Genomic DNA, 11,142 nt, shown 5'->3' with positions numbered 1-11,142 from the left:
GGGAAGGGGGTGGGGATGGGAAAGTCATTGTCAGGTCCTGCACCCCACTTTTGCAATGACCATTGCAGGGCAACACCTGCAGTGGTGATGATGGCTAAAAGAAGATTGTCAGTGGAGAGTTGAACGACGCTGGGTTAGACCGTGGGGAATTGACAGAGAGAAAACGCGGGGGGGGGGGGGCAGTCTGGCGTGGGCGGGGCGACGGAGCCGGCAGGCGGGGCGGGGCTCGCAGGGCGGGGCCTGGGACGTCTCTCCAAGGCCATAAATGGTTCTCTTCTCCCGCAAAGCGCACAGCGAATCCCAGCAGCGTCGCGGAGCCGGCGGGAGAGGCCAGCGTCCCCGTCGGAAGACAGGCAGGCAAGCAAGACAGGCGGGCGAGCGTGGCCTTGGCGCGGGTCCCTCGAGGCGATCTCGGTTCGGCGGCTCTGTTGGCGAGCGCGGGGAGCAGCAGCAGCAGCGGCAGCAGCATGAAGGGCCCGGCTGCCGCGTCGCCGTCGGAGGTGATCCGCGAGGGCGAGCTGGAGAAGCGCAGCGACAGCCTCTTCCAGCTGTGGAAGAAGAAGGCGGTGGTGCTGAGCAAGGACAGCCTGAGCCTCTTCTCGCCCGAGGCCGGCAAGGCCCGGGGCGGCGGCGGGAAGGAGCTGCGCTTCGGCTCCATCCAGAAGGTGGATTGCGTGGAGCGGACGGGCAAGTACGTGTACTTCACCATCGTCACGACGGACCGCAAGGAGATCGACTTTCGGTGCCCGGGCGAGAGCTGCTGGAACGCCTCCATCACCATGGCGCTCATCGACTTCCAGAACAAGCGCGCCATCGAGGACTTCAAGAGCCGCCAGGAGGCCGCCGAGCACGCGGCCGCCGCCACCCGGGACAGGCGCCTCGCGCGCGCCCCCTGAGCCCGACACGCGCGCCCCCGAGCGAGAGACCAAAGGTGAAGGAGGGAGCAGGAGATGCGCGGCGGGGTGGAGGGGAGGGAAAGGGCCATCGCCAATCGTGAGCCGGTGGCTTCTTCGTTTCGTGCACTAAAGTGGGCTGGAGCTTAGTCCCGATCGAGGAGCCTTTTGCATATATAGGCTGCAGTTGGAATAAGCTTAGTAGCAAAGGCGGAGGTGGGCGAGATTTGAAGGGACAAGGAATTGGATCGAAGTCGACTCCGCAAACTCCACCGGAGGTGCGGGGTTCGGAAAAACTTCTAGCTTCCTGGGCTGCGGAGACAAAGAACCAGCAGCCGCCAAGTGGGAACAGGCCTTAGGGCGCCCCGTGGCTGAACTGCCTCTTCTCTTCCTCCTCCCAAGCCCCTCTTGCCGCTTGTTGGCGGACCAGCGTCAGCCAAAGTGCCCAGTGCACTTGGGAGGAGGAGAAGTGCAGTCACTCCGGGGTACAGCAGCTGCTTTGTTCACTCCACGGCATCTCCAGGTAGGAGTGGGAGAGAAACCACTCTGGAAACCGAGGGGGCTGCTAACAACCCTGAGATGGGTGGTTCTGTATAAGGCAGCTTCCTTTTAGAGCCATTGCTATCGGAATGCACAAAATGTGTTTGTGCAACATGCAGGCAAAGCTGGAGTTTGCGCTAACTCAGCTGGAGCGAGATGAGGGTGCAAGCAGCCACCCCTGGGACTTTTAAGGGCAGAACATGTGGTGGTCCATGATTGCAAAACTGCAGCCAGGTATGCTGCAAGCCAAAAGAGGAGGCTAGAGGTGGGGGAGGACTGGCTTTGCAGGGAGAGCGATTTTTGGCAGGAAAAAAGTAAGCAAGAAGTGTGGAATGTGTGTTTCGGGCTGAAGTCCATGTTCTCCAGAGAAACTAGACCATGATTCTTGGAAAGTGGCAAAGGGTCTTTCCTGCACAGAATTCTATGCACCCTGTTGGTGCCACATAGGGCTGGCCCACTTAGACTATGTAGTGTGTGCTTCTCTTCTGACTGACCAGAAATCATTCATGTAAAAATGTAATTAAACTATAATGGAGGGGTGTTCAGTTGCTCTTGAAGCTGCAAAACATGTTGGGCTTCAGCAAGGATACTTCAAAGTATGAAGGTTGATGGCCTCAACAGGTTTCATGTGGTCTGTGGCAGTAAATGTTTCAGAGCCACTGCCTAGTGCTCTGTCAACTCGGGGATTTATTGTGAATGTGCCTTTGGACAACTTTGAATGCTGCCTGCTATGCCATTTGAAAAGAGGGGATTTTTTCCCCCCAGTGTACTGCTCCTATTTCCATTGACTCTAGTTTCTGCAAATTGGAGGACTCTGCCTAAAACATTCACTAGCAATTGTTCTCCTCTCACCCTAATCCCACTAATTATATGGAAGAAAGACTCGTCTGCAACCTACACTGAAACTTAAGAAATGCAGCATTAGCTGCTGCTTCATTTTGTATTCAAGCATTTACCAGAGGAGTAGTCATTTTAGTCTGCTGCATCAAAAATAGTCTTATGACGCTTAAAAAAAATATTAATTAAAAATTAATAGGTTTATCATGGCAAAAGCATTTGCAAATTTTGGTCCATAAAAACCTTTGTTGTAAATCAACTTGTTAATTCTTCAGGCAAGGATAACTAGGTACTTTGAGGCGAAGGACCACACTGACTCCCAAAGTGTTGCCCATGAGTCAAAATGGCTGCAGCCAAAAATCACATCAGGATCCATGGGAATAGTCAGTAAAAAACATTTGTTTATTATAAAAATGAGGGGAGGGAGTTGTAGGGACTTTTTGTCATTATGGTATTACAACAGAGGACCTATAGAAAGAATCATTTAAAAAACAAACAAACCAGCAATATAATTTCAAAAAATATATAGTGTGGTTATGGAGACCACAGATGACCTCTTACATAGCCAGTAAGTTGGCCACCCCTGCTTTTAGATGCCACAAGGCTCTTATTATTTTTTATTTGGGCAAATCTTTTAAAAACCAGTTTGAGATTTCTACTTGGTCTTCGTCATTTTGCTGACTTCCTCTTACCTTTCTCTCCCTCCCCATCTATAGAACATTATTCTGGATGACAACAGGACCAAGTGTCTTTGACTGTGATTCAAGTGCACCGGAGCAAGGTACCAATGAAGGAAAGCAAAGAAGGATGCCAGCGACTGCGGATCTGATGAGGCTGCTGAGCAGGAGAGCCAAATCTTTGCTGAAAGGCTTTTGCAAACCAAAGAAACTTTTGACAAACACAAAGTCTGGCCAACTGAAGAGGAGGCCCACTTTGCAAACTGCTATTTTGTTTTATATTTATAAGATGCAAAGACTATCCTACACCACCTGGTGGGGAGGAAAGACATAGTTTAAATTATTTGTAGTATCAATATTTTGTATTTATTTTGATGAATGCTTTTTAAGCAAATAGCTGTCTTAATGTTGCTTTTTGCATTAATGTAGCCATTCCAAATAAATGATGTGATATGTTCACTTTATTTTACCACATATCTGAAATGAGCCTCTGTTTGTAATTGCTGTTAGCATTTAGACTAAAAGATGTTGGCAGTAAAATTATTACTACAGTGGTACCTTGGAAGTCAAACGGAATCCGTTCCAGAAGTCCGTTCGACTTCCAAAACGTTCGGGAACGAAGACGCGGCTTCCAATTGGCTGCAGGAAGCTGCAGAACTCACGTCGGGCATTCGGATTCCAAAGAATGTTTGAAAACTGGAACAATCACCTCCAGTTTTCAATCTTTAGGGAGCTAAAACATTCGACTCCCATGGCATTTGAAAACCAATGTATGACTGTATAGATATTGCACTGATCAAATCTGCAAAGAGAGCTGGATTTCCACCAGCATGCCTGCCCTTCCACCTGTACAAAAGGAGTTAAAGTCTATTTAGAATGGCAAGCTAGGATGACTAACCTCTACCCATAGGGTCACGAAGACCATGTTTCAGTAGCTGGAAGTTGTTGCCATTTAATATATTACAGAGCAGAGAAGCCAGGCAGTAGGTTCACCTTTCACTATTTCCTAGAGCAGTTGCCCCAAGCTTAAATTGAGGTTTAAATTCTTACCACCAGCAGCAACAGCTTTCAACTTGATGGTATAAAATTCTTTGAGTACCCTACTGACATACAGTGGTACCTCGGGTTACATACGCTTCAGGTTACAGACTCTGCTAAGCCAAAAATATTACCTCGGGTTAGGAACTTTGCTTCAGGATGAGAAAAAGAAATCGTGCTCCGGCGGTATGGCAGCAGCAGGAGGCCCCATTAGCTAAAGTGGTGCTTCAGGTTAAGAACGGACCTCCGGAACAAATTAAGTACTTAACCTGAGGTACCACTGTATATGAATTGTGATCCTGTACCTGGTTATGCAGGAACCTCAAAATAGAATCCTTCCGTCTGAACAGGACTAGCCCATAGATTTCAGATCAGAGTGTGCAGGAAGTGCAGGCACTGCTACTGTATTCCAGAGAAGAAGATGCCTCTAAGCAGAAGAACCACAAGTCACACTTGCTGGAGAGCTCAAGTAAAGGCTCATCCAGACTTGTGCTTGCCTCATGCCTAGAAAGCATGTGTGATGACCTCTTTCGGGAGAGAGGCAGGGGAAATGGACCCTGTTCATTTGCCTTGATCTCTCAGTGGCTTTCAGGACCATCAGCCATGGTTTCCTTCTGGAGCAGCTGTCTAAGTTAGAGGTGGGTGGCCCCACTTTGCTGTGCTTCCTGTCCTACTTGGATGGTCGTTTCCAGAGGGTGGTGCTTGGGGAGTGCTCATCAGCCCTGTGGAGGCTTCCATGTTGGGTCCCCGAGGTTCAATTTCATCTCCCATGCTGTTTAACTTCTACATGAAACTGCTGAGTGGGGTTCTCTGGAGTTTTGCAGAATATTGTCAGCAACATGCCCAATGACACACAGCTCTAATTCTTTACACCTCCAGGTATAGCAGTGGATGTGATGGATGCATTGCTTTGCCTTGTTTAAAGGCTAGATGAGACCTAACAAACTGAAGCTCAATCCAGATAAAACTGGGATACTGTTAGTGGGTGGGTCCCTAGACCAGATGGATGGGAGATTGCCTGTTCTTGATGGGGTTACACTCCCTCTCAAGGAACAGGTATGTAGCTTGCGGGTACTTCTGGATCTGCTGTTGTCACTTGAAGCTCAGGTGGTCTCAGTGGCACAGAGTGCCTTCCATCAGCTTTGGTTGATAGCCCTGCTGGACAGAGATAACTTCTGTCATCTATGTTCTGGTAACCTCTAGGTTTGGTTACTGCATTGTGTTATACATGAGGCTGCCTCTGAAGATGGTTTGGAAACTTTAGCTGGTGCAGAATTCAGAGGCCAGGTTGCTCCCTGGGGTAAGAGAGTTTCAGCATATAACACCATTCCTGCCCCAACTGCACTGCAGGAAGTCTAGAGGGTGGCAAGAGGGTGCATATAGCACATGCCATGTGATAGTAACGTGTAGGGCCTACCCAAGACATTTTGGTACCTGAGGAGGATCCCAAAATGACCCCACCCTTTCCTCCTCTCTTCCAGGGAAGAAGGGGCCAGAGAAGATCTGCTTCAGGAACCACTTGGCGGGGTGGGGGTGGGGAGAAAGATCAACATCAGGATCTGCTACCCCGGTAGACCCTGCTACCCGAGGCAATTGCCCCATCTTTTTTTTTTTTAATCTTTTATTAAGGATTTTCTTGTTTTACAGAAGTGTAGTGCCTCATATTTTTTTTTTCATGTAACATTTTTACAAATCCATTTCATTTGTTGAGGCATTAGGGGGAGAAGAAAAAAGAAAGAGAGAAGAAAAGGGGGGGTGGAGAGAGGGAAGATGGATGGGGGTGGGGTCGGGTGGCGGTGTTTCTATTATGTTTAATGTGTGTAGAGTTTGATGTCAGCGTTGTTTGTGTTGTTCACTTGTGTTCCTTTGGTGGTGAGAGAGGTTGGGGTTGGCCTAGGGTGTGATTGTTTGCTTGTGATTGGCTGTGGTGATCTTTGTTTTTGTGTGTGAGTGAGGTGGGTGGGTGTTTTGGATCAGGTTAGCCATATTGATTTGTATGCTGTTGGTGGATTATTGTCATTGTCCTGTTGGGCTGTGTGTGTGATAAAGGGGAGCCATACCGGGGTGAAGGTGTCTTCTTCTGTTTGTCCCCATGTCAGTTTCAATTTATTAGTTAGTTTTTCTAGTAGGGCTGTTTCCCATACTATTTGGTACCATTGGTCCATGCTTACTCCTGACAGGTCTCTCCAGTGTCTGGTTATGGTATTTCTGGCTGCTGAAAGCAGGTGGGTACAATTGCCCCATCTTGTCTCATGGGTAGGCTAGCCCTGGAAATGTGTACAGTCATACCTCATGTTACATTTGCTTCATGTTACCTTTTTTCAGGTTGCGTCCTGCGGTGACCCGGAAGTACCGGAAAGGGTTACTTCCGGGTTTTGCCGCTCGCGCATGCACAGTAGCGCTAAATCACGCTTCGCACATGTGCACAAGCACCAAATTTCGCCATGCACCTGCGCAGATACGGCGCTTCAGGTCGCAGGCTTTTCACATTGCGAACGAGCCGTGGGAATGGATCCCGTTCGCAACCAGAGGTACCACTGTAATGTGGTATGACTTCATTTCTAAATAAGCAAGACAGCATCAATCTTGTCTGCAAATCATACTTGGGCCCTCTTACATGGAAGCTCTTTCTCTGTGCAGCAAATAAGTGATGGGGATTTTTTTTTCATAGAGAGGAGACAGTAGCACACTGCACATCTGTAATGGCACACTCTCCTAAATAAATGACATACACATCCTACTGTGATGAAAACAGCAAAGTTAAAAATTGCAGCCATACCAAGTCACAACATTACCAACCACTGCTATCTGTATTGTATGATTTTCTTGGATGAAAATTACACATAATCATTATTTTGTAACTTCCTGTTTTAATGAGTTTCTCAGAAGGACAATCAAGAAAAAAAAACAAAACTTTTATCATTCCCCTTCTCCAGCCCACATATTTCCAGGCTAAAACTCTCCACAGTCATCCTTATGAGGAATCTGTGCCTGTGAATTGCATTTAAAAACACAGCTGGATGCTCTTTTGCTTGGTCAACCAATGAGTTAAGGACTGGACAGTCTTGGACTGCTCAGTACAGCTGGCTCCAAAACAATGGAACTGAGGGGGAGGGCTGGTGATTGGCATCTGGAACTCATCAAGGCTTCATCTCAAAGGCGCTTTTATAAGGGAAATTGGTGCCTGCTCAGCTTCCAGTGTGGCCACTTGCAAATGAATGTTGGCCTAGTTGCCTTGTCCTGGCTTTAAATTGGGCACTGCTCAGCCACACCATAATTCATTAGGATTGTTGATGTTTGCTGAACAAATTTTCAGTAGAAAGGCATCGGGATTACCCTTTGAAAACAAAAGAACATGTCAAGAAAATTATCCTGGGGATCTGAAGTAGAACGAGTTTTCTGGGTGCTGCAAATAAGCGCTGGTGCTTGTTCAAAGAGTTGCCTGCAAACTCTAAAGCAGGAAGAGAGGGTGTTTGCGTTCTCCCCCTTTCACTCTGCTCTTGTCTTTGACTGGCAAAGCCTCTGCAGAGAGGCCCTAGAGATGCCAGAGATTGAAACTGGAATCTTCTGCATGCAAAAAGCATGAGATCTTGCCACTAAGTGCCCTGCCCACAAAGTTGGAACTAGGGAGGGGGGGGATTGATTCTGTCCACATTTACAGGTGACCTACCTAATTTCCATTTTCTGATCTGAAACAATGCATGAACCGAAACATAGCCATCCTTTGAACTTCTCCAGCCAAGGAACATGTAATCACAAACATAATATACTAAAATGCTTCATATGCGGGGAAGCCAATTTGCAAAATTGTGCATATTAAGCAAGAGTGCATGGAAAATGTGCTTGTTGGGAGAAATTTGCACTAAAATGCTGATGAATTTTCAGGGGGACTTTTAAAAAAATGTTTTTGAAACAAAGTTAAGGTGAAAGATACGAGGAATGGAGAGGAATAGAAACTGAATGATTTGCCGGTCCCTAGCTTGAAATCAAGGATCATGCTGAGCCCCAGCATGTAGCTTGTGCATCTCAGTGATGGTTTCTTCAAAAGGGTGACATGTGACAGATGCCTGACTCAGCAAAACCCCAGTGCCTATGATCAGGAGAAAACTCTGCAACAGCTTAATAAAATTTGCCCTGTCTCCCCAAAGGTTAAATCTGCAACTAAGAGGCATAATTTGGGAGGAGCAGAGAGCCAGCAGCAACGTTGCTTCTGTTAGCAGCACTACAGACCTGCTTCTTTGCTTAGAACTGCAGAATTAGGAAGTCATGGGAGGAGTATCTTTGCTGGTCATTTCCTTCAGTAAACTTGGCCAATATAGTTGATGCAGCATGAGACTATGTGGTTCCAGAAAGTCTAGGGAGAGAAGAGGGGGGAGCAAACCAGATTTCCACATTCCATCTGTCAAACTGAGATTTTTCAGGAAACAGTGAATAAAACTCTCCATCATAAAGAAGAAAAACAAGTGCAATTGCACACTTCCGGAGAGATTTTACTTTCTTGGGCTCCATGATCACTGCAGATGGTGACAGCAGTCACAAAATTAAAAGATGCCTGCTTCTTGGGAGAAAAGCAATGACAAACCTAGACAGCATCTTAAAAAGCAGAGACATCACCTTGCCAACAAAGGTCCGTATAGTTAAAGCTATGGTTTTCCCAGTAGTGATGTATGGAAGTGAGAGCTGGACCATAAAGAAGGCTGATCGCCAAAGAATTGATGCTTTTGAATTATGGTGCTGGAGGAGACTCTTGAGAGTCCCATGGACTGCAAGAAGATCAAACCTATCCATTCTGAAGGAAATCAGCCATGAGTGCTCACTGGAAGGACAGATCGTGAAGCTGAGGCTCCAGTACTTTGGCCACCTCCCTGGAAAAGACCCTGATGTTTGGAAAGATCACAAGGATGAGATGGTTGGACATTGTTCTCGAAGCTACCAACATGAGTCTGACCAAACTGTGGAAGACTGTGGAAGACAGGAGTGCCTGGTGTGCTCTGGTCAATGGAGTCACGTAGAGTCGGACATGACTAAACAACTCAACAACAACAAGGAGAGATACTGTTGCACCTGTCTTAGAGATGCCCATAAATTCTGCATCACAAGTGTCAGACTATTCTGTAATATGCTTATGAAGTAGGGAAATGCTACCCTCCCAGTTATGTAGGCACCAAATGGTTTATTGCAAGTTGTACAGGAAAATAGACTTTTGCCAGATTGTGCATGCACTTAACATCCTGACCAGAGGACCAGACAGTATCTCTGTCAGCACGACACTTGTACTTGTGCATTTTAAAATATGTGCTGCTTATAGCTTGTTTGTTTTTAGTATGTTGCCTGTATAACTGGCTGGACAGGAGACTGCTTGAGGACCATATGTAAATTGTTTCAAGGTCCTTTGAGGAAGGCAGGGTGAAAATCAATAAATCAGTCAGTCAGCTGAACCCATGTAATTGAGTCATTCACATTGCAATGGAGGCCTAGGCATGGTGAAAACTAGGCTGGCATTAATGTATGGCAACATGTCAGCCCAAAGTTGCTTCACCAGCCCAAATAGCTTCATCTCTTAATTAGTTATTCTTCAAATGAAGGTTTTCCATTTTCCATGTTGGTGATCCCAGGCAAAAACATTTAAGCATGGGATTTCTCATGCACAACCCACTCATATTAAGTACTCATAGAGTACTTAAGCCTCTTTGTACAGGCATCATGCAGTGTATGGGTTGTGTGTGCTGGAAAAGACATCCATCTTGAGAAATGCTAAAGGGCCTTGTCCCTTTGTGTGTGTTCGATTTGCTTCTTGAACGATGTGGGTCATTTACTTTCTTCCAAATAGCCCTGTGTAACTCCGGCTCTGCTGATCCCAGCCAGTATTCATTGGTTTGGCAAATATTCGAGTCTAATGTAGGTTAAACTTTGTTCTAAGGTAATTTATGCACAATGCTGAGTTCTGAAGTCTCAGCACAGCTCATTACACATAAATTACCTCAGAACAAAGTGCAGATACATCACACATACACCTTAAAGTGCTTTAATTATCACTTACAAATCTTCCAGCACTTTGGCTAATGTGCATACTAACACTATGCTTTTTCCACTTTAAATATCACCCCACACACAACTGTAAGCAGTGCAGGACTGGGATGCTGGCCTAAGACTCAACTAGACTCTGGTGGGAATATCAGAAACCCTCCTCTTGTCTCCTCCTTCACCCACTGATGTTTTGCAATGAACCTTACAAGGTTGGGGGAAAAGTCGTATCAGCTTCATTAATGCTGTGTTGGTTTGTTATTGTATTAAAGTATTATGGTATGCAATGATAATGCATTGTGCCCAGACTTGCCCTTTTAAAGAAAACAAAAGTCCTTCCTTCCTTCCTTCCTTCCTTCCTTCCTTCCTTCCTTCCTTCCTTCCTTCCTTCCTTCCTTCCTTCTTTCCTTCCTCCCTCCCTCCCTCCCTCCCTCCCTCCCTCAACAATGGCAGCAGAGGAAATGGGTGGTGGGCAAATAAGGTTTTCTGTGGCTTTCTCTCCATTAGCTCTCCAAAGAAGGGGATTTGCTGTTATATAAACCACTCATGAATGAGAAACATATTTTTAGGGGCTGGCCTAAAATCAGACTGGACATGATTAGATCTGACCGGAGAAATATTATACCAGCATCAGATCTAACAAGCAGGAAGCTTGATTTCGGTTTAGCCTTAATAGAAAGGAATAGATGGGGGCAACCTGAGAAAATTCCAGCCAGTTCAGGCCCAGTTAACATTTTCAGATCAGATTCTAGGTCAGCAGTGCCCCCCAGTGTTGGAGGGGGATTTCCAGCCGGTGGCAGAGGACAGAGTGACTCCAGGAGACATAGGTGTAAAAACCCAAACTAAAACGAAGACTTTATTACTAAGCAAATAAACACAAACTCTGGTGGATGTTATTCCTGCAGGCAAGCAACAAAACTCAGCCTTTTTCCTTTATAGCAACGGTCACCTGCAGCCAATTAATCCCAGAAACTTCTTAAAGGTATACACACATGTTTCTGTGCCGAATGTTCTCTAACACCCCCTCTCATTCAAACAGAAACAATAGTATTTTAAACAGAACAGAACATATTTACATATCACACACAGCAACTCCCAACTTTGCTACCAGTCGTGCATGTTTTTCAAAGGTT

At 46.3% G+C, this 11,142-nt stretch overlaps 1 protein-coding gene across 1 annotated transcript; it reads left to right on the top strand.

The window, feature by feature from the left end:
* Positions 1 to 266: 266 nt before the first annotated feature.
* LOC114598994 (pleckstrin homology-like domain family A member 2) lies at positions 267 to 3,421 on the top strand. The gene is made up of 2 exons (XM_028733470.2): positions 267 to 931; positions 2,987 to 3,421. Exon 1 carries the CDS (start codon positions 468 to 470, stop codon positions 894 to 896), a length of 429 nt encoding a protein of 142 aa, XP_028589303.2. The 5' UTR covers positions 267 to 467; the 3' UTR covers positions 897 to 931; positions 2,987 to 3,421.
* The last annotated feature ends 7,721 nt before the right edge of the window (positions 3,422 to 11,142 follow it).

This window comes from Podarcis muralis, chromosome 1 (assembly GCF_964188315.1).
Source record: "Podarcis muralis chromosome 1, rPodMur119.hap1.1, whole genome shotgun sequence".
In the NCBI taxonomy this organism is placed as follows: Eukaryota; Metazoa; Chordata; class Lepidosauria; order Squamata; family Lacertidae; genus Podarcis; species Podarcis muralis.
Note: the sequence above shows the minus strand (reverse complement) of the source record. Positions and strands in the feature narration are given on the sequence as shown.